At 38.9% G+C, this 24176-nt stretch overlaps 1 protein-coding gene across 1 annotated transcript in view; it reads left to right on the top strand.

The window, feature by feature from the left end:
- Positions 1 to 23143, top strand: part of LOC121949770 (c-Maf inducing protein) — a 57139-nt gene extending 33996 nt beyond the window's left edge. Inside the window, 20 exon segments of the mRNA XM_042495532.1 lie at positions 69 to 119; positions 883 to 1044; positions 1384 to 1425; positions 1794 to 1814; positions 1817 to 1858; positions 1951 to 2031; positions 3160 to 3263; positions 3868 to 3972; positions 6606 to 7058; positions 8569 to 8634; positions 11794 to 11820; positions 11922 to 11970; positions 12272 to 12379; positions 12738 to 12854; positions 13561 to 13701; positions 16037 to 16084; positions 16222 to 16368; positions 17097 to 17202; positions 17363 to 17433; positions 18178 to 23143. Coding sequence (XP_042351466.1) covers positions 69 to 119; positions 883 to 1044; positions 1384 to 1425; positions 1794 to 1814; positions 1817 to 1858; positions 1951 to 2031; positions 3160 to 3263; positions 3868 to 3972; positions 6606 to 7058; positions 8569 to 8634; positions 11794 to 11820; positions 11922 to 11970; positions 12272 to 12379; positions 12738 to 12854; positions 13561 to 13701; positions 16037 to 16084; positions 16222 to 16368; positions 17097 to 17202; positions 17363 to 17433; positions 18178 to 18231 — 1995 coding nt within the window. The 3' untranslated portion in view covers positions 18232 to 23143.
- The last annotated feature ends 1033 nt before the right edge of the window (positions 23144 to 24176 follow it).

The following is a 24176-nucleotide window of genomic DNA, read 5'->3' as shown; positions in this document are numbered from 1 at the left end:
GTGTGTGTGTGTGTGTGTGTGTGTGTGTGTGTGTGTGTGTGTGTGTGCGTGTGTGCGTGTTGCTACAGGCTGCAAACAGCTACTTAAGGGACCAGTGGTTTCACTCCCTGCAGTGGAAGGTAAGGTTTCTGTTTGTCGTTAACTATTAATTAATGTTTCATCACGCGCATTAAAGCAGCCCCCCCCCCCCCACACACACACACACACACACCTGTAGGTTAGCTTTATCATTCCTTATTTTTCAAAACTCTTTAAAGATTACCACACATATTGCAGTTCACTGTAGACTGATGATGTTAAACATCAGAGAAGGCTTTTTGTTGTGTTACGAATCTTCAGTCTCGCGTCATTTTAAAGCACTTTACAGACTTTATGAGGATCCGACCTCTAAACCTGTCAGTGCCACAGTCATGCTGTGCTCGCTGAGCTAAATAAAGCTATACAAGGAAGTATGCCTGAAGCAGTTCAGAGCGGCAGAGCTCACAGTTACTTCCTATGGTTTACTTTTTTTTTCTGTGTTTAATTTCCTTCTCACTCAACACAGTTTCTTGAGCAACGATCTCAAGCTGTTGCTTAGAAAGCACTGCCCGTGTAAACAAAAGCATCACGACTGGTAGACTTTACACCGCCCTGATTCTTCACAAACACTTCCTGTTTATGAGCTTTCACTCCACCATTTTGAAGATAAATGTTTCATATTAACACAGCAAGCATTTGAGAAGCGGTGACATGAAACGAGCCAAGAACAAACACACACTTTTGAAAAGTATTTCTTAATGATATCAGAGGAGTGACTGCTTTCACAACACAATGCGGGAGCAGAACATTATTTCTAATGTTTTGGTCGTCACTTTGGGGTGTGTCGCGTTGTGTTTCTGACAGAAAAAGATTTACAAGTACCGTAAGGTCCTGAACAACCCGAGTCGCTGGGACGTGGTGCTGAAGGAGATCAGGGCGCTCGTGGACATGGCTCTGACCTCACCGCTGCAGGACGAGTCCATCCACCAGGCTCCTCTGCACATCATCTCCACCCTGCTGGCTGAGGATACTTTATTGATCTCAAAACTGAGAAATTGGGATGTAGCAGCGCCATACAGTAAGAACAGAGAATAAAGAGCACACATTATTAATAGAATATAAAGGAATATGCTAAAAAAAAAAAAAAAAAAACTAAGAGACTGTACATATCTACATATATACATGTGTAAAGTGCGGAACAGTATCTGAATAAATATAAATAAAAATAAAGTCAGCATGATTGTAACTCTTATTCTGACCTAAACAAAAGACTAATCCTAATATTGACCATAAACTAAAATTCCACTTTTTAATGTTCCTCCACGCTCACCATTAATCATTTTTCTCCTCTTTATCTTCCTGCAGAACTCTAATCTCAGCACTCAGGATCATGAGAACATTATTGTGGTGAGTATGATAAATTGATATTCGATGTCAGACTGAAGTTAATCATTGACTTGCTGGAGTGAAGCCTCCTGTTGTTTTGATCTTTAAACTGAAGAAAAATACAGATTCTGGTGAATTTGTTCATGTTGAATTTGTGTATTTGCGTGTTTGTGGTTGTTTCTGTTGACGTCCACATGGCTGTATCTGGGCAGAACAGAAGAGTTTAATGTTGAGAGATGTCTGTCGCTCTCCTTTGAGCTTATATTTAAAAGTCTCCTGCACCTGACAGCCCAGATCTACTGCTGGCTTCCAGCCAGGATAAATAAAAGAGAGGATATGAAAATGTTCATCCCGTCTTTCTGTGTGTGTGTGTGTGTGTGTGTGTTCAGGCCATCGCTCCTCTTCTGGAAAAAACAACCACCCACCACCTGACCTGTGTGAGTTCTTCTGTAAGGTGAGGTGAAGCCTTTGGTTTCTGTAGTAAAGAATAATGGTTGTAAGCATTTAAAAGCGCTTCCTGTTGACGGGCGCTCCTGTGTGTTGCAGCACTGTCGGGAGCGGCCGCGGTCGATGGTCGTGATTGAAGTGTTCACTCCTGTGGTCCAGAGAATCCTCAAACATAACATGGTGAGAGCTGCTCTGTCAGGAGCTGCACGGAGCCTCCAGTGGTATGAATGAGGATCAGATATCAGTTCCCATTCAGTGGAGGCTCCAAACTGCTCGATTCCTCTTTTGATGCCTGTTAATTACATACAATCTCAAGCGTTTGGCTGTAGTTTTACCTTTTGTAGTTATGTCTTGTAAGGTTTAGAACAGAATAGAATAGAAATACTTCATTAATCCTGTGAGGGAAATTGTTTTGTTGCAGCAGCAAATAAGAGAGCAGCAACTGAATGCAAAGTATTGTTAAAAAATAAAAAAAATGCAAATTTATATATATGTATATAATACATTGTAACTCTAAATTATATATATATATATATATATATATATATATACAAAGGAAGCCACTTAACATAGAATTAAATTAAATAACAATAATAATAATAATAAAGATAAGTGCAAATAAGTGTGCAGATTTTCCTTTTAAGCTCATTAGAATTTGAACAGTAAAACTAAACTAACAATGTAAAACATACATATGCTTTATTTCCAGTAAGCAATTAACCATAAAGTGATAGATAAGGAGACTAATAAGCCCATTCACTATTAGGTGTGAACTAGTCATTGTTTAGCAAATCACAAGTAAGTCTCAAGTCTTTGCACTCAAAACCCAAGTCTAGCCGAGTCCTAAAGTTTGAGTTTCGAGTCCTAAACAAGTCGTATTGCTTATCACAAAATGTAATGCCATTTTAACAACAGACTAAAATTACATACATTAAAAAAATCATAAATGCTTTTAAAAATAAATTACTTTGCTGTTTATAATTTTAATGAAACATTAGCTTGCTAATTATGTCAATATTAGCCACAAAATCAAAAGTTAAAGTTATGAATTATCTCCGTAGCGCCTAGTCGTTGAGGGGCCAAGGCACCAACCATGAAGGCAACATTTCACTCATTCTCAATTTCATTTAAAAAAAAAAAAAAATCTTAAGATGCCTGAAAAAATTATGTTAAAAGATCTTTTCCCCGTACAGCAACAAAAACAAAGTAGACAGCTTTTACATTTCTGGATATGGTCCCTAAGTTCTGTCTTTTCTCTTTTGCACTTCGGTTTGGTGTTTATCTCTGTGCCTGTTTACGTGTTTGCAGGATTTTGGAAAGTGCCCTCGACTGCGTCTCTTTACTCAGGAGTACATCCTGGCTCTCAACGAGCTGAATGCAGGGATGGAAGTTGTCAAGAAGTTCGTCCACAGGTGAGAAACTGTCATGCATAAAATCACATGTCCGTGTCAACACGTCATACATTGTTAATACTCTGGCGGGTTACATTTAGTATGTAAATCGGTTTGCTTTCTTACAATTTTAGCCCATAAACAATGTGAACATTTTAAACTATACAATTATTTTTCTCAATTATTATTATTATTATTATTATTATTATCATTATCATTATCATTATCATTATCATTATTATTTTATTATTATTATTATTATTATTATAAAGCACCTTTTTTAGGACATTTTCTTTTTTCTTTATTTTTATAAGTGATTTTTTTTTCTTTGATTTTCCCCTCCTAACCTTTGTGTAATATTCTGCGGGTATAATTGCACAATAAAGAATCAATAAAGTATCAGTAGTGGAAGGTTTGGATTTATGTTAAGACTGCGTGTAAATGACATCTGTACACACATTGGGTCAGTTTCATACCCAAACTTTATTCCTATTGAAAAGCCTCTTAACAAGACGTAAACTCTCCATTAAAATGCACTGCATCAAACACTCAAAGCAGCATGAAGCTGGACCTTCAGTAAATATTTCGGACTTTGGTATCTAACCTGCAGCCATGTGTGTTGCAGCATGCACGGGCCAACGGGGCAGTGCCCTCACCCACGTGTCCTGCCAAACCTGGTGGCAGTGTGTCTCGCCGCCATCTATTCCTGTTATGAGGAGTTCATCAACAGGTCAGTCACACACACACACACACACACACACGGTAGCTTCTCGTATTTTTGTTTTGTTTTTTGTAAACTCTCAGCTTGTCTCACCACTTTCTCTTGATTGATTGATTTTTCGCGGCTCCCTCGGTTTACCCACTTGCCTTTCCACTCGTGTTCGGACATCTTGTTTATCTGACCGCTGCAGTTCGAGCAGCTCGGCGTTGTCGGGCCTGAAGGTCAGCAGCGTGGAGGGTTGGACGAGCCTTACAGCTCCCCTGGGACTTAGTGCTGCCATACTGCTTGTAAACAAAATGGTTACCTGAGTGCATTCTCGACCATTTAACGGCAGCGTATGCTCATATCTGACAACAATACTGAAACATGAGTAAAGCTTTTCGCATGTTCTCCTATTGTAGACACCTCACTTTAACCTGAGCTGTATGTTTTAGAAGTATGTTGTAATTTAGGGACATTAGACTAATGCAGTAATTATCTTTAAGGCAAACATCTTGTGAATTTAAAATGTAGCAAATACTCTCAAGTGGAAGTTTGATTGTGTGGACAATATTTATAAGAAATTACTATGACAACTTGAAACCATAATCCACTAGCCTTTTTCATTTATGTATTAATTTATTTATCTACTTAATCTTTATTAAACCATGTTGGGATTAAGAATCTCTTTTTCAAGGGCGACCGTCCAAGAAAGTCAGCAGTGAAAACACAAAGTTGCAGACGGCGACAAAATGCAATTCACAAGCACTAAACTTTGCATGAAAAGAAAACTAAGAATGAGTCAAAAGGGAACTTTCTGGGAATCAGTTGTAAAACCAAGCAGGCTAAAAACATCGACATCCTGTAAAATCTGCTTCTAAGTCTTTCATTTTAGATTTAGAAACATTTAACTACACCAGGCTGAGGGCGCACAATATCCAAAAGTCCTTTTTCCCACCAGCAACAACACCTGAAACCTCCTTTGCAAAGCAGATTTGCACAGTTTTTGAGGACCAAAAAGTAGCTGTAGCCTCTTTTCAGAGTTTGTTTTAACTTTTTCTGTGTGAAAACCATGTTAAAAATCTATATAAATCACAGCAGAGTATTTTAAATATTTCAGAATTTTCCGTAATATGTTTATTCAGCTGTCTTGGTACGGTAGAAGGGTTATCTTTTTCCATTTTTTCATCGATTAGACAAACGCATGATGTTAATTTCCCACATCTTGTAGGATTAATACGGAGGAAACAGTGTAAACAGTCATTTGCAGATGTTGCCGGGAAAGCAGATCAGATTACGGTCATCAGACCACATTATGCCATTTATAGCCTAAACTAATTAGCAGTGTTGACATGAGTTTTTATTCAAACAAAAAAGCAAACAGTATCTCTACAGCGCAGTTAAATTGCATTTAAGAAATTATATGAAATACAAATAATAGAAAAGTATTAAATGATTATGTTGATTAAGAATAATACCTTGAAGTTGCATAATATGAGGCGTGGTGTAGTTGGCTTTTCTTGGCAACTGGATGTTTCTCTTCTACAAAACGAGCTCTTGTTGATTTAATTTGGACTATTTTCAGCAGCAAAGGTGACAATTCAGACCTGAACCTTCGAAATGTGTTTTCAAAAGATAAAATCTTTACATTCAGTCTTGGTTTAACCCTTTGAAACCTGGACTGTCCTGACACAGTTTTCTTGTGCTGCATTCAGATGCCAATAACAAGCATTTAAAACTTTAAAACCTGAGCAACTTGAGAAACATAGGAAAAGAAGGAAAAAAAGGTGACAAGAAAATAACCTATGAATTAGTCAGAAATCAATTTTTAAAAAGAGAGAGAATCATTAGAAAATTATTTTAAAATAATAGAGAAAAATATCTAGAAAACTGCATTATGATTATATATTTTTAATTATGTTGCAGGAATATATATAGATATACATATATGTATAGTGAGAGAGCGTTTCTTTTTCTTTTTTTCTTGTAATTTTGGTCATTTCTTATTGAGTTGTTTTTAAGTGTTAATTATTAAATATAGTTTTAAATGTCCATATTGTTTATGGACTAAATGGCCATTAATCATCTAAGAATTCAAAAATGTTAAAAAGCTGAATTTCTTATGCACTGTTTATACATCTGGAATTTCATTTTTGTCAGCAGAGTTACATGCTTATTACAAGAACAAAACAATTCAGAGAAATAAAGCTGTTTTGTAGCAGTTGAAGAAAGTCAAAGCATATTTACTTCCTCACTTACTTACTAATTGACCTCATTGCAGTGATATATACGCTTAAACGGTCTCGTTTCTTTCTCAGGCGTTCCATAGGGGCTTTTTGTTGACTACAGATGTATGGCCCGGGCTATCTTAACTCATTAACGTCATCTCCTTAGCTTCCTTTGCCCGAGAGAGGATCATTCTTAGTTAATTTTTCCAAAACTCCAGCACACGAAGGAAGCATCTCTCCGGCAGCCATCTCTCTAGGCGCTCACTACATCTCACCCCTTTTTTCATTCCCTTCATCATTACACTTTATAACACTTTATTTTTAGGCGTGCTGCTTATATATTCATTGACATTACTGCTGTACTTTGACACTGAACATTGAGATTTGGCATGCGGTTCAGTCACCCTAAACCCCCTTTTCTCGTCTCCCTCACAGTCGGGACAACTCCCCGAGCCTGAAGGAGATCCGAAACGGCTGCCAGCAGCAGAACGAGCGCAAACCCCCGATGCCGCTCCGCCTGCTGCGCCCCGAGCCTCCTACGCCACCTCCTACCACCCTCTTACCCCTGTCCTCCAACCCCAGTCCTCCTCAGCCTCCTCCGCCTGCCCCTTCAAACCCCGTCCCGTCCATCCCCATCTCCTCCCCGACGCCCTCCCTGCCCCTCTCCCCTCCACCCTCCGTCGTCAACTCCAGCGAGATCCTGGTGGAGCTGGAGCGAAACAACAACTCGGCCAACGCCAGGCGGAAGGGCGGGCCGTCCGGGGGCGACAGTGAACCCAACCTCATCGACTGTCTGCTGGTCAGCCCGGCCGTCAACACTCTGTCCATCCAGCTGCCAGCGCAGGCGGACCGAGTGCTGGGCTGCTTCGCTCTCATCCTCAAGATGCTGTGAGTTCAAAACTGTCACTGCTGTTGAGTATTAATCAAAGCGTCCAACGTTTTGGATACACTTGTTTTCCCAGATTTAACATTAGTTTAAACCTTTGAAACCTGGAGCGACGTCACATAACTTTTGCTGCTTTCGAACACCTTTGGCAACTATTTAAACCTTTGAGCCCAGAGCAAATTGGTGTGATTTCTTTCAAAAACAAAAAAAGGCAATTAGCAACTTGGTCAGAAATTTTCCACAAATTGCAAGAAATAAGTAGATTAAGAATTTTCATTAATTTTCTGCTAATTTTAGTTTACAAGAAAATTGCCTTAAAATTAGTTTAATAAAATATGAGAAAAATATTAGAAAATGTTAGAATAGAAAACTAGAAAATTTACTGAAAACCATCTTTATGTAAGAATTTTATATTTTAAATTGTGTTACAGGAAAAAGAAAAAAAGAATAGATAAAATAAAAATATTTCTCAGCACTTTTTTCTAGGTCTTTTTTCCCCTTTTTTTAGGTGATTTTCTTGAACTATATTTCATTTTTTCTAATTTTTGGGCCATGTCTTAAGTTGCTTATTGCCTCCCCCTTTTTGAAAAAAATCCAACCAATTTGCTCAAGCTTCAAAGGGTTAAGGCTTACACCTGGCGACTTCAGTTTTGACCAATCTGCTTCAGTCTCATGACTTCAGTTGTCCATGTTCCCAGTGACAATATTTAAAGATGCACATTAAATGATGCAGAAACAGACCGAACCAGTTTGGCCAGTCCTCCGTATTAATATGAACAGTAGGACAAATCAACCAAAGTATGATGTCGTCATTCATGCATGTAAGGCAGACACAGTCTTACTTCATTATGACACATGATCAGATGTCAGACTGAAAGAGTCATTGAGCTCTAGCACTGTTTGTGATTTTAACATTTTTTTTAAAGAGGTTTTGTAAAGCCTTTCAGCAAACATGTGATTTGATGAAGCCACTTTAGACTTACATAATACAAGCCAATTTCATATGAAGGAAACGACACGTCAACAACCCAGGAAGTGTCCCAGTTTGTAAAGGTGGCATTATGTGAATGTGTGTGTGTCCAAAGAACCGATCAGTGTAAATGGGTTTAACAGCCCTGAATGAATGAATGTATGAGTCCAGTACTGATTACACGCTGTGAAAGTGGAGCAGCAGTTACATCAGTGTGTGTGTGTGTGTGTGTTTTTCTGCTGGGACGGAGGTGCGGTAACCAAACAGGATGGCCTAAAAAAGCGACGCCGTGTGTGTGCGTTTGTAGCATTGTAACAAAGCCAGTGTTACTTAACACACAGTAATGTGATGCTGCTGTAGCTCCTGAACTGCCGCCGCAGGTCTGCGTCATCTCAGCGCCCCTCATGTTTCAACGACTCCTCTGTCTTTTTGTCCTCCAGCCAAACTTATCCTGGGTGCACCCTCCTCTTTACATTGTCACACTGACTCTCTTCATCTCTCTTTTCTCTCCTTTTCTTCTACAACCATCTGGTCTCCGTCAGGTCGGACTACGATGACTGGAGACCTGCTCTCGCCAGCCTGCTGCAGCCCATCCCCTTCCCTAAAGAGTGAGTTTTCACACATTACACAGCTCAGCTCACACTCAGGTAACAGTTTATTAACCTTTTGAAACCTGAGAAAGTTGATTCCTTTCAAATACACCAGAAGGCAATGAGCAACGGAAGAATAAATGACCCAAATCTGTTTAGAAATTAGTAAAATGCGCAAGAAAATTATCAGAAAACTAGTAAAACAACAACAAAAGCGGAACAAAAAAAAGGAAAAAAACACACACAAGGCAAACAAGACCTAAAAAAAGTGCTTAAAACATTTTTTGCTAGCTTTTTTCAAATATATTTTTTAAACTACAAATTTCCTTTTACCAAGTTACTCAATGCCTTTTTTTCAATGTCGTTGAAAGAAAATATCAGCAAGCATCAAGTGCTCAGGGTTCAAATGGTTAATTTATCTCATACGAGGGACACTAAATGACCCAAACAAAGTTTGAAATGCAGAATTTCATTTGCCATTTACATTTTTTGTCCCCTGAATGTCCGGCAGTTGCAGATCACATAATGTGGTCTCAATTAATATAAATGTTTTAAACGCTTGAAGATCCACTTGTCAGTGAGCGTGTCATCCACGAAAGAAAATAAAAACAGATGGAGCGGTCAAAGTTGTCGTATTGAAATTTAAGATGCATAAATGGATTCACGTCAACTCATGCAGTGAGTAGCATTGCAAGTAAACGTTTCACCTTAAAAGTTGCCGGCAGGCGAATTAAAATTTTTTCTCAGTCTACAGCAGCTGCTGGAGTCTGCGAAACACCCTTTCATTTTTTGGTTACAGTTCATTAATGTTTAAAAAACTTGCTGGACCAATTGTAGAAATTATTGTCTCCATTTGTCACGTTGACACAAAAACATGAGAAAATATGGTCCAAGTTAAAAAAGTTTCCCCTTAATTGAAAGTGGAAAGTTGTGTTTGCGTATCATTAATAATGTTTTATGAGCTCATATCTTAGAAAGTTTCCCTTTTCAATGGAGTGGATGAAATGAATGTACAATTACCTTAAAACTGTACTTGAGTATAGCACTTTACCACATATACTGTACTTACTGTACTTTTCACCAAATTGAAAAAGCAGAGCAGCGTTCCTTTCTTTTCTTTCTGTGTTTAAACGCCTCTGACTTCGTCTTGGCAGCCTCACAGTGCCAGTGTCGAGGCCTCAGCCGGCCAATTCATTTTCCTGTGAACACGCAACAGTTTCATGGAGTTACACAATGTCTGCTCAGCCTGCGCAGTGACAGTGGCAGCAGATTCAGTCCTCCATCTGTGTTGACAAAGGATGCGTTCAGGCCCAGTACTGAGTTTAGGTCACGCTCAGAACCCAGGGTTCGTACAGTCATGGAAAAAGCTGGAAAAGTCATTGCTTTTGCAAATGACAAAAGTTTGGAAGACTAAATAGACCCCTGAAATTTTTGGGAAAGTCATGTAAATCTGTCTCATTAACCTGTATAATAACACATGATGTGACTGTCAGAAATTTGAAAATCTAATAATGACTTTTGAAGAAAACATCTGTGGGTTTGGAGGGCATGTCTTCAAGAAAAGAAATTGCCAAAAATATTTTCTCCAAAAATTGCCAAAAATTGAAAAACAAATGTTTTCTTTAAATAGCGCCAAAAATTAAAAAAAAAAAAAAAAAAAAAAGCCAAAAAAGCAATAAATCCCGAAAATTTTTCCTTGAAAACTTCAAGTCTTCTTTAAAAAAAATGAGGAGTAAGATATACACAAAATACAGAACATACTTAAAATACATTTAAAGCTGTGTTCCCCGTATCCTAAGCCAAAAATAAAAACATAAGTCCCTCCCTAGTGCTAAAAAATTTGACATGCCTTCCCCTTTTTGCACCACCCCTCCCCTCTCATAAGTAATTAAGTTATATTTAAATGATATATAATTGAAAAGCTTATATAGTAATGAAAAAGAACCAAGAAGGAGTACTGATGGTCGTTTCAGAGTATGCATGGTGTTTAATATTTGCCTTGAAGTCATGGAAATGTACCAAATACAAACTACGTGTGTAATACAGATGCAGACAGACCAAAAAAGAAGCAGAATTACAGTAAGATTTCACAGGATCTCTTTCCATCGCTAGAGGAAAATGCAAAGTTATGTCACTGACTCTGCTGCACGAGGTAAAGTAGTGTTAGCAGCAGTAATACTTGTGTAAACTGTGTTTCAGAGGAGCGTTTTAGTGACTCATGACAGTCTAAATACTGTTTCAGAGAAAAGCGGAATCTGGTACTTTTAGTTCCAGTCCAAAAACACCAGTGCAGCCAGAACCCATAATCATATACTGTAACCATCGACCCAGCGCTGCACGCCACCCTTCGCACTTCCTTTCCCTCCATCTCCCTCCTTCCTCATTTACTGCCAGTCCTTCTCAAAACCGTCTCCTGGGACATATACATGTTTCAAGGAGGTCCTGCTGGGGCCCGGCCTCTGACGTGGATGAGGTACCTCAGCTCGCCTCTGAGGGTCATGAACTGGAGGCGGACGGCTGCTCTCTCTCCCCAGAGAGCCCACTTTAATTGGCTAAAAGCAGCCTCGAGTCTTATTCGTAATTGGCTGTCTGATCCAGAGCTTCATTAGCGCTGACTGGCAGACAACTTGTTGTTTCTCCAACACTGGGACACACCTGTTGCTCACCTGCGCCACTGTTGCCTGGTCGATGGCTTCAGGCGTCATTAGGAAAGGCAACAATACTCCCCAGCACCCTGTAGCTGAGGAGATAATGAGTCACATCAGCGCACGCACCAATTCACTGACACACACACACACACACACACACACACACACACACACACACACACACACACACACAAAAAGACACACACACGAAAGGAAAAGTTAAAAAAATATTTGACATGCCTTCCCCCTTATTTTTAAAGAGTATCAATAGCCATTTCAGAGGATGTATGGTCTTTAAAATTGCCTCAAAGTCAAAGAAAAGTCATCAAAATTTATTGATGAAAATGTGTGTGTGAACACTGACAACCAAAATACACAACTACGCGTGTAAGATGGATGAAAAAAAAAGCTATTATAAATAATAATGAATGTTTCCTGACAGAAACATGTTTTGTTTTATCTTTTTTTAATTATATAAGTGTTTTGGGCTGTGAAATCTCATGTCTCCCTCTTTGTCCTGTCTCTCCAGGGCCCTTGCACATGCCAAATTCACAAAGTAAGTAAGACATCATAAAGTGTTCAGTGTCACAGATTCAGTTAGATTCCAGTTTGAAAACAACTCGACATTTGTGTCATAATGTCTCTTTGTCCAAATAGGGAACTGAAATATGTTATTCAGAGATTTGCGGAGGATCCGAGGCAGGAGGTGAGTGTGTGTGCTCATTTATATTTGCACAGCAACTTCAACTTCTGCACAACTGCACAATTCCTGCATTGCACCTTTTGTACACATATTATCTTCGGTCTTATTCTATTTAAATTTACTATTTTTCTTCTTCATTTATGCACCAAAACACCAAGTCAAATTCTTGTATATGTAAATGCACTTGGCAATAAAACCCGATTCTGATTCTGATTTACCAGTTTTAACCTGGTAGCAGCTGTACAGCTTTAAGAAGTGCTGATTTTGGCTGAACGAAAATCTGTGTGTGTGATATTCCCTTCAGGTCCATTCCTGCCTGCTCAGCGTGCGTTCAGGTAAAGACGGCTGGTTCCAGCTCTACAGTCCAGGAGGTGTGGCCTGTGATGACGATGGCGAGCTGTTTGCCAGTATGGTGAGTGATTGGACACACAGTCAACCTCAAATATTAAAGCTGTTGTCGGTAACTTTTATAAAAAATAAGTACCTTTTTGTCAGATTTGTTGAGTCTGTCACTATATTCTTATGTTAACAAATTTAGTGTATTAAAGCTGTAAAATGAGAAGCTTTTGCCCATGATGTGTCCAAAACTTTAAGGCTGTATTTAGCTATCCAAAATGTTCTCCCAGGTCTGGAAATTGCCATTTGAAAATGCCACGACTGTCTGGTGTTCTTATGTGTGCATATAGTGAGAGAGTCTTTCATAAAAGCTACCAACTGCAGCTGTAATGTGTGCGTATTAATGACCCTTCCCTCCTCTTCACCTCCTCCAGGTTCATATCTTGATGGGCTCCTGCTATAAGACCAAGAAGTTCCTGCTCTCGCTGGCTGAAAACAAGCTGGGTCCCTGCATGCTGCTGGCCTTACGTGGAAACCAGACCATGGTGGAGGTACAATGCATTCAGAGTGCTCACACTACTTACTTTTTTGTTGTAGTCTTATGCTGAAATTATTTAAAGCAGTTCTAGTTTCAGTGATTGAGCAGATTCAAGTGAGGTTCAGTTGAATAAAGTGAAGGAGAAATTGAGCATTTCATTGTTGCAAAGTGAGTTTGATTTTAATAACGGGTAAAAATCAAAGCAGCAGAGGCCATAGTACTTGTCCCTAGTTTAGGTCAAACTTCAAAAGTGCTAGATGTCTTAAGATCTTGGAGACATCCTAAAACTTTAGAAATGTCTTAAACTCTTATAAGCAACCCAGTTTTAAGATGCTTCCTGTTAAAAATCTTATTTTATCTTTATTTTATTTTATTTAATTTTTTAAATGCTATTTATTTTCTATTGATAAACATATACAGAACATGAGGTGAAAGGTAAAGTGCAGGTAAAAAACAAACAATATATCTGAATTTCTGTTTGGGAATGAAAAAGTAAATCTGTGGTCTTCAAGATCAAGCCAAAATAACCCTGATGACATCACTATGACATCATCAGGGTTATTTTGTCAGACTGGACAGACCTTCTCCAGAGCAACAGAGGACAGTGACATGTTTTCTCAGGCTTAGAGTTAGGAGTTAACTGATCGACACGCATGAAATCAGTGGCCCTTTACAGTGTGTGTGTGTGTGTGTGTGTGTGTGTTTCTGTGTGTGTCCAGATCCTGTGTCTGATGCTGGAGTACAACATCATCGAGAACAAAGACACCCAGCTGCAGATCATCTCCACTCTGGAGAGCACCCAGGTGGGCCTGCGCATGTACGAGCAACTCTGCGACCGACAGAGAGAACTCAAAGAACTGGTGAGTTTTTTCTCCAACACACACACACACACACACACACACACACACACACATGCACACACTGTGGGTGCTTTATGAGGTACACTGAGGCCTGGCGTGAACACGGTGCTGCACTCTTGGTGTCCGGCTGTTCCTGTAGATCTGAACTAAGAACATCTTGTTCCAGTTCATCCCACATTTCTGTCTGGTTCAGCTCGTAGGAGAGGAGGCCTCTGCAGGAAAATCAGATCACCAGTTTCTCATTACGTACAAATTCTTGTGTCCTCAGTGACGCATGTGGCCTACTTGTCAATCCGCAGTTCCAACACAGCAACTGTTCAAGGCCCCAGAAGTTATGAACCAAGCATGCACTGGCTGCGAACAATCATGGATCACACAGAGCTCGTCCGCATGTTCTAACATGAAGGAGAAGCTGCAGGCATTTGATGTTCTCTTTGAGATATCAAAGGGAGAGTCCTTTGTACAAATATGGACTTGAAGTGGTAGTTACAGAGCTCCCATGGATCCTCAAAAAGTCTCAAAAGGCGTTGAAGTCGTTAATCTAAAAATAAGTCCTTAACTGGTATGAAATCAACTTAAAATTAACTTTTAAAAGTCTTAAAAAGGCGCACGCATGGGAAGTAGGATTTAATTAATTTTCTTTTTCTGACGTTGGACTGTAAAATCTCAAAAATAATTGATAATATTTTTTTTCTTTGATAATTTAATAAATTCCTTTTCTTGAACTTTTCATGACAAGAAATGCAAAACGTTCAGAAAACAGGCCAGAAATGCCCCAATATTACCTACTTCAGTTGGTAAACCAAATATATACCATTGTGATAATCAAATATATTTGCTGTCTTTCATGCGTTCCACTCTAAAAAGTAATACTAAAATATTTCTTATCATTTTGTCATATTGTTAAGAATATCGTTATCACAAAAATACACCAAAATATTGTGATATTATTTTTGAGTCATATTGCCCACCTCTAGTGCCTACTCAGCTTCATCTGTTGCTGTAGTCCATCAAATCCTACTTCATTCAACGTTCGTCCAATCTCTTGCTCTTAACTAGAAAATTGTTGCACATTTCTCAGAAAACTCCTAAATCTGCAGTGTGAAAATTCCTGGAGCTCGTCTGGACTTGAATTGCTGGAGTAAAGTTCAGAGCAGTGACGGTGACTTAGCCTCTCAGCTCAGTCTGCGTGCTTCACACGCTGAGTCACAGCCACTTGACTCGTCTGCAGAACTGAGCTGCACATTTATATGTAGAGGAAGTCATATGTTCCTTATGCACTCTTAAACATTAAGAAAACACAATTTAAACACTTAATGCATACCACCCGAAGAAATGTTAAGCAGCTTGTGTGCATGCATTTGTATATGATGTATTGTATTTACTCCACCAGTATATTCAATACAATATGATTCAACAGAGGCCCCAAATTTGTCTGCTATAAAAAAAAAAAAAAACATGCTTTGGTGTCCATTATAATCATATTATTCTGTGTATTATTTGGCAATTTCAATAATAACATTAATTAAAATATTAAATCACTCACAAATTAGAATTTATGACTTAGTATCTTTAATAAGTGTGTAATTAGTGGTTAACCCTCTGAAACATGGAGCGACGTCACTTTTTCTTGTGCTGCTTTCAGACACCTTTCCCAGTATTTAAACCTTTGAACCCTGAGCAAATTGGTGTTTTTTTTATTTTCTTTTTCAAAAACTTGAAAAAAGGGCAATGAGCAATTTGGCAAGAAATGTTCAGTAAATTGTAGAAAAATAGGAGATTTGGAGAATTATTTTAAAATAGGCTAGGTAAAAAAATTCTAATTATCAAATTACATATTTATAATTGTGTCACAAAATTATTAGAATTTTTAAAGCATTTTTCCATGTCTTGGTTGCCTTGTTTGTTTTTTTTACTTTCTTTTTTGTCTGCTTGTTTTTTGATTTTCAAGAATTTTTCTCACACTTTGTGCTGATATCTTTTTAAAATCAAGACAGTTTTCTCAGGTTTCAAAGGGGTGAATAAATGATTCATTTTGTCAGGTGGATTAAAATATTCTGTGGAAAAAAATGTATTTCTAAAAAAAAAAAAAAAAAACATAAGAAAATCACTTATCAAGAAACAACTATTTGGAAGTTCAGTTTTTTTGTTTGATTTTTCTCTCATATTTCAAACTTTGTACTATTATATTTTAAGTATAACAATATAATTTCTCAATGTGAGATGAATGCAGCATGCATGCAGCTGCTCACGCACACCATCTACTGTCTGAAAAGGTTCCTGCAGGGTTGAGAGTTGAGACGCCATCTTTTTTTTCTGTCTGTCTTCTCCTCAGCAAAGGAAAGGAGGCCCCACCCGGCTGACTCTGCCCTCAAAGTCCACGGTGAGATTACGCCGAAGCCTTCACTGCTGCACACAAAAACACTTTAACCTCTTCTGTCCCGGCCAACATATTTTATAAGATTATGAGTTTATTGTGTTTACTATTTCAGTATTGAATGTTTTTCCCTCCACATTTAGGATGCAGACCTGGCCCGCCTGTTGAGTTCAGGTTCCTTTGGGAACCTGGAGAACTTGAGCCTGGCCTTCACAAACGTCACCAGTGCCTGTGCCGAGCAGCTCATCAAGCTGCCTTCACTAAAACAGCTCAACCTCTGGTCCACACAGGTACACACACACACACACACACACACACACTGGAACACAACACAAACACAAGTACAAACACACACCACTAATGATACAATCACTGTCTAATGCAGAGATACTCAACCTGCTTTGCTTGGGGGTGCAGCAACACCAAACATGTTTGTAGGATTTTAGGACTTTTGTCAGATTTGAGCACTTTTCTGGAATTTTAGGACATTTGTAGGATTTTAGGACATTTGTAGGATTTTAGGACATTTTTAGGATTTAAGGATGTTTCTCGGATTGGATGGCATTCGTAGGATTTTAGGATGTTTCTTGGATTTTAGGACATTTCTGTGATTTTAGGATGTTTCTAAGATAATAGGGAATATCTTGTATTTAAGAATTTTTCTTGGATTGGATGGCATTTCTAGGATTTTAGAACATTTATAGGATTTTAGGACGTTTCTCGGATTTTAGGATGTTTCTAGAATTTTAGGACTTTAGGTGTATAGCTAGGACCTCTTTTGGGGATGCAGGGGCTCCTCCACTGGCATTTTTTTTAAAATCAAGCTCTATTTTGATGCTGTTTTATGTACTCTGGCACCTTATGTTTACTAAAAGTACAAAAAAAATTTCCCAGTGTGAATCACTTTATTTTTATTGTGAATTAAAAAACAGTTTCGGGGCCAGATTTAGCCCCTGGGCCATAAGTTGAGCATCATTGGTCTAATGCGTGTCCTTTTTTCCTGTTTTTCTCCCTTCAGTTTGGGGATGCAGGGTTAAGGTTGTTATCTGAGCATCTGGCCTGCCTTCAGGTTCTGAACCTGTGTGAGACTCCCGTCACTGATGCTGGTCTGCTGGCTCTCAGCTGTAAGAAAACACACACAATGACTCATATTGTTCAAAATAATATTATTATTCAAATTATTATGGCAGTGTTGTCAACATATTCACTTTGTTGAGGGAAGAAGTGAGTTTTTTTGTGATTGTAATTTTATTGTAACTAATCGTAAGTGTTTGCCTCCTTCAGCCATGAAGAGTCTGTGCAGTCTGAATATGAACAGCACCAAGCTCACAGCCGACACATACGAGGACCTCAAGGTTTGTTTGTTTCTTTGTTTATTAAGATCCCCATTAGCTTCTGTTTTTTGACAGTAGCTGCTCTTCCTGGGGTCTCTGTTATTCATTGTACGATTACACAAATACACATAACATAACACACATACAGTTTGACAAAACACAGAACCAAAACAATCGGCACAGACTCAACGATCGTCTAATACATACAGCAACTCTACAAAATAATCTCGCTCCTCAATAGCTGATGAAAATAGAATACCTAGAAACCATCGACTTAATCACACAAAAATAATGATAATTATAATTTTTAAAAAATGATTGGCTCAAAATCGATTTCATAGTGTCACGTACAGTGATCAACGCTGTTCCTTGAGTGAATAAATACAATCTTAACTTTTTGTGAGACTTTATTGTATTTCTTTCAGAAATCAAAAAACTTGGTAATGAATTCCATGCCACCATTGCACGATAACGCACTGTCCTCTGTATTAAGCGCAATTGTAAAATGCACTTTACATTTGAAACAAATCTCAAAGTGCTACAAGATAAGCACAAAAAACATATAAAAACAACCAAAATAAAAGCAGATTAAAAAGTCTCTTTAAGTTTTCTACCATCTGCACTCACTTATCTCTCTTAAGGAGACAAAATTGACATAAATGACAATGTGAGGAAAAAAACATCCAAAATGTGAGCCGGCCTTGAAGCCGATAGAGAGTTTATCGAGGTTTCAAGCTGTTTCCTTGTGTGTGTCTTTCTCTGCAGGCCAAACTGCCCAACCTGAAAGATGTCGATGTTCGGTACACGGAGGCCTGGTGATCCACCTCACGCTCACATGACCCTCATACACACCCAGACACACACATAAAACATGCACACACTGCACACAGGCTCAGACACATGACACGAAAATTGTGTAGTGATGTCATCTCCATCGTCGCCCATCATTAGACCAGGAACTATGACCCGGAGCGTACGGACTCCTGTAGTGACGCCATCACCAGGAGGGAACTGTCCAGTCACTTGTTTTCTAAACGAGAAATCTTTATGGACCTCGCCGCTCCCCGTACTTCTGTCAACTGATGTTTCAAGGACCTTGTGATCAGAGGACATGCAAGGAGCCGCTATATCGTGACATAAGGACACTTATCTCTCTCTGTCTTTATCTTTTGGCCCGTCTTTCATATGCGGTTTTTCATATTCAGTCCAGCTGTCCAGCCGTTGCCCCTCCCACCTCCGTGTGTCCGTGTCGCGAGGAAAACCTGAGCCTTCCTCTCTTTTTCTCTCTCTCGATTCAGCAGCTCACATTCCAGTTCCTCTCCGATCGGATCCACGATGTAGCTCTCCAAACAGACAACTTGTTAATCACTTTCGGCCCTCGCTCTTTGGCTTCAGTTTTCCGGATCTTTTGAGTCTTTCATTTGGGAAAATGAGGTGCTACCTCAGAGAAAAGAAGAGTTGCAAGACTGTGCCTATTCCTCCAACACGACACACAGGAAAAAAAAAAAAAAAGGTTTTTATCAACTTGAATGAACATATTTTTCCAGACATCTGTGCTTTCATATATTGTGTGTTTCTATATATATGAAGAAAACCCCCGGTGATGACATTTCAGACACATTTCGGGAACTCTGCAGGAAACGGTGATGGCAACGTTTGTTCCTTTTTTTTGTTTTCAGTGTACATACTGATGATCTCCCATTACTATTTAATAGGACAGTTGTGTAGCAGTAGCTGGGTGGTCTGGGACTGCCTGATATTTATAATTTGTGTCTTTAAAAGCCTCCTTTACTCTGTCTCTCCTTGATTTTTGTCCTCACAATAATGAAGTACAGGCGCCCTGTTGTCTTCTTTTTTTTCTTTTTTTTTTTTTGCAACATTTAAAACAAGAAGCCAACAAAGCGGGCACATGGATCTCTCTGTCCCCCGATGCCATGGTGGTAACCTGTAAAGTGGACCTGTAAACAAGCCCCATCACCAGCTGAGAGTTGTATATTTTCATATCCTCTGCTATTTTTTTGGCTCTTTTTGAGACGAAGAGAAGAACTTGCCAAACATCGTCATCGAGTTTAGTTTTGTGCACTTGTTTCTTCAGGCCAACACGAGTGTGGTTTGATTTGTGTATCAAGTGGAATTATAAACCGCCTGTGGAGAGACGCTGTTTGGGTCTCTGACCCTCCCTGCTGACGGCAGGGCGAAGAGTCGCAGTGCCTCTAGTGTTGTGGATGCGTTGCCTATTGTTATCTTTCTGTCACACCACCTGTTTTGAATTGTTCTGCTGTATTTATATCTACGCCATAATACATGGGTGACATTTTTAGGCTGTTGGGATGAATAATTCTCATCAAAGGATGGGACAGAAATTATTGTACATATTCTTTCGATGTGGTCTATAAGGGACAAAAGATTGGGGGGAGAGAAAAAAAAAAAGCACCTTTCGGCCATATTTGCCTGTCTACATTCCCTCAAAATGTTGCCTGTTTATTGTGGCAACATTTCATATGATGTGGTAACTGCCCTGGCACACTTTGTCAGAGTCTCTTTTTTTCCTCACTGTCTGGATGTCGTTGATTTCTCTTTTTTTAACCTTAGAAATACGCAGATTTTTTTTTTCCCAGTCGCTCTGCCTGCATCCATCCATTTTATTTATTCGTGTCGACCTCAGAACGCTCGGGGTGTTTGTCGAGGCAGAAAAACTGCAGCAGAGGACAGGATGCCGTCCGCTATGACATGCTTTGTTTCCTATTTATTGGGTGCCATGACAGTTCTGTTTGGCCTGTAGACGGCCATCTTTGGGGTCCGTCTTTGGGACCTCGTGCTCTCTTTCATATCCTGTATGATGTATATACGAGTGTATATAGTCGTCTCCTCCTTTCCTCTCTTTGAACCATTTTTGAATCCTCCTCCCTTTCGTTTTGTCTCCTTCATCCTTTTCTGTGTTTCTCTCGGCCTCCCTTCATCGGCAGGCTGGTGTTGCCTTCATCTTATGTGTGTGGTTGTTTTTTTTTCACACAAAGTGCACTGTAATCTAACAAATTATGTTTTCATATTATCTTTTAAGTTTCTTTGATTTGATCACTTTAATCAAACTTTTTTTTTCTGTGTTTAATTTTTTTTTTTTGCATGTACATGTCGCTGCGTCATCTGGTATTTTTATTTTGTAATTTTTTGTTTTATAAAAGGTTTGAAATATGATAAAGGGTCTGATCACTATCTCACAGAGGTTAGGGGCTGAAATGGAGAGATCCCATCGAATTGTTCCCTCATTGGTTGTTGCCAGGATCTACCCAGTCTTGACAGATCCTATTGGTCGAGGCAGTTAGGGTTTGATAGGGATTGATTTTCTAAAAAGCCAATGCCAGTACTGGTGCTGTTGGACTGAAGCTGCCCCTAGACCGGATTTGATCATTTAAGTTTGTCAATTTTTATTTAAAAAAAAAAAAAAAAAAAAGTTTCTTGTTTCCCTAAGAATTACTGTCCGAATCCTGCCAGATAATCATATCAGAGGTGGACCACACTGGCTGGCCAACCGATATCATTTTTTAAAATACAGTTGTTTTTTCTTCTGCACATTAGCAAACTGATGATTCAGTGTACCTTTACTGTAGTTTTGTTTTATCGCAATGTTTTTCTACATCTGAATGTTTCAAAGGAATAATTTGAATTTTGGGGAAACGGACTTCACTGCTTTCTTGACCAAAGTTACATGAGAAGGTTGATAATGTCATGTCTGTGCATTTAATATGAAACTACAGTCAGCATCCATTTCGTTTGGTGTAGTTTCGCCAAGTTCAGTACAAAGACCGAAAACAGCAACGCTATCAGCATCTCTAAAGCCTCATTCTCACTGAACAAAAAACCCTCTTAAATCTGGCTTTTTAAATGCAATGGGAAAGTGTACAATCAGCATTCATATGCGGGTCAAAAGACTGCAGTAGTCACAGGTATTTATCGCCTCCGGCTCCGATCGGCATCGATGTGAACACAGCACCCGTGTGAACGCACTAATTTCAGCTTCTTGCACCGCCGTTAGGAGTACACAGACATCTGTCCACGTCGCTTTCTAATGTTTAGCTGTTCTCTGGCCTGTCCATGACATTGAGCAATGTACACACACACACACACACACACACACACACTAAAAGACATACTCGTCTGTTGCAGATCCGTGTACACAGCTCTGCTCTACTTGCAATGGGAAAGCGGGTTTTAAGCGGGGTTTACCTGTGTTTAAAAATCCTGCGTGCACGCACCAATTTTGGTGGAAAATGGGGATAAAACTACCGTATTACTGTATAGCTTACTTATCTTATGGTTTAATAAGCGACAAAGTGGAACAAGTCTTTGCTGGTTGCCTGGCAACCTGCACAAAGTTCATGCATCCACCCAAGGCCCCCAAGTAAACTTAGATTTTTAGTTTCATGCAGGCCCCCAGGGTGTGCTTTGAAGATATTTTCGCAGTGGCCAAACAGCCCAAAAGACATTTTACCGTTGACTGACATGCCGAAAGAGACGTTTGTCACATTTTCTTGAGCATCACAACTGCCACTACATGGCTCGTTTCTCAATCATGATTGATCCATTCAGTGCCATAACATTTCAACAGTCGAGAGTAGCATGATTAAATAATTTTATCCCCATCTAAGTTAGCGAAGCACCAAACCAGAAGTTAGCGGTCTGTCTACGCCATAAGTCTGTTGTTCATAAAATGTAAGTGGTGCCTATAATCGCCAGATCATCTGGGTAATTTTATACATTGAAGTTGGGCTTTGTGCGCCACTGAGCAACTCTCATAGGATTGCACTTTCAATGCTGTATCCACTTCTCTTTATACATCAGTATAGCCAAGTTATATTCCGGCACACAAACCCCCTAAAACCACAATGTGTCCTTTGTTTACAGTTTGTTCATGAGCTTTAACGGTGCTGGTAGGAAGACGGGATCACCTTCTGACAAAGCGAGGCTAACTGTTTCGAGTCTTTATGCTAAGCTAACTCGATGCTAGCTTCATACGTGCAGACACGAGAACGGCATCGATCTTCTCATCGAACTCTGCATGAAAGCGAACTCTCCTTTTTTAAAATCCTGCCATTGAACTCAGTTTTTAGGCCATGGTGAGCTGCCACATGTCCAGCCTGTGAGCCTGGGGGCAGCACGTCGAGGTTATAACGGAAGATTTTATTACTGTAGACGATGTAATGGTTGAATAGAGACGCGTCTTCTGTTCTGTCATGTCTCCGTATCCTGTGGAGCTCACTGTGCTTTGCTTTCCATCCTGACTCCCCCTCTCTCATCTGTTTTCTCTCTGCTGTTTTTTTATTCTTCACAGACTGTAAAGAGTTTCTACCATGTCCAACGTGTACAGCTGTGCTCCAGTCTTAACAGTTGTTATGGAAGGAACAGGGTCAGATGCGGCAAATCTGACAGACTGAAAAAAAAACCCAACAACTCTCTTTCCCATAATTCCTTGTAGTAAAAATATTTTTTGGCAGCTGGAAAAGGGGCGCCCATGATGTTTCTCTCTCTTTTTCAGTCTTTTTCCGCATTGATCTGCTTCTCCTGCTGGGTTATTATTATTATTATTATAATTATTATTATTATTATTATTATTATTGCTGCTGCTGCTCTGTGGCTGTTGTAATAAAAATACAAAAGATCTTCAACAGGAAAAATAACAACTATGATGTGAAATAATTTCAATCAGAAATAAATTGTCTGTGAATATGTTTCAGCTGTGCGTGCCATGTGTTCTTTTTTATGTTTTTACCAGACAAATGTGTAAAACATAGTAATATTCCAGTACTCTTTCATGGACACCAGGAAGACTCTACAGTACTACCACAGGAATTTAACTATTTTGTTTGAAATACGCTTGGAAAGGTGAGGAAATGAGAAAAAAGGCAATGAGCAACTTGGAAAGAAAAATTACACAAATTGCAACAAATTTCTAGATTTTGGAAGATGTTTTTAACTCTTTGAAAAGTACAAGAAAAATTACAAAAAATTATATATACATGAAATAAACAAAAAAAACACAGGAAAGTAAATATAAATATTTAAATCTTTGAACTCTGAGCAAATTAGCTTAATTTCTTTTAAAATGAAAAATAATGGAAATGTGAAAAAAGGGATTAATTGTGATAAACTATTCAAATTCAGTGATAAACCATGATTTTAAAAAATTATCTGTTTGACAACCTTATAAAATACATGCTGTATGTTGCACAGTGCACAGTGGGCCATTCTCTGACAAAATATATGTGTAAATCAGTGCTTAGAACCACATTTCTGTAGTCCTTCCTCTTGAAATGTCCGACTGAAAAGTCTGTCAAAGTAAAACTCAAATCCAAACCTCCAGAGGAGGAAGCAGATAGGTCACACAACGTTGGACCTGGAAAGATGATTGGTTGCACAATGTTGGAACTGCAACTCCTATCAGCTAACATCCTCCAACATTTCTGAATGTTGTATTCTGGAAATATTTCCCTTGCTTGTTTTAAATGTCTATAAATTTCTAAATCTCTGATTTTCTTGCAATTTGCAGGACTCTTCTTGACAAGTTGCTGACTGCCTTTCCCCCCACATTTCGGGAGAAAATTGGGTTCAAAGGTTTAAATAATTGTGAAACGCACCAAAAAAAAAGTGATGTTTCAAAGGGTTAAACATAGTATATTAGAATCATCTCGGTCTACATTGTCAGTGATTAATGGCACCATACCAATTCTGAAAAGTTCATAATCATTTGAAATTAGGTCCTTTAAAGG

Source organism: Plectropomus leopardus, chromosome 11 (genome assembly GCF_008729295.1).
Source record: "Plectropomus leopardus isolate mb chromosome 11, YSFRI_Pleo_2.0, whole genome shotgun sequence".
In the NCBI taxonomy this organism is placed as follows: Eukaryota; Metazoa; Chordata; class Actinopteri; order Perciformes; family Serranidae; genus Plectropomus; species Plectropomus leopardus.
Note: the sequence above shows the minus strand (reverse complement) of the source record. Positions and strands in the feature narration are given on the sequence as shown.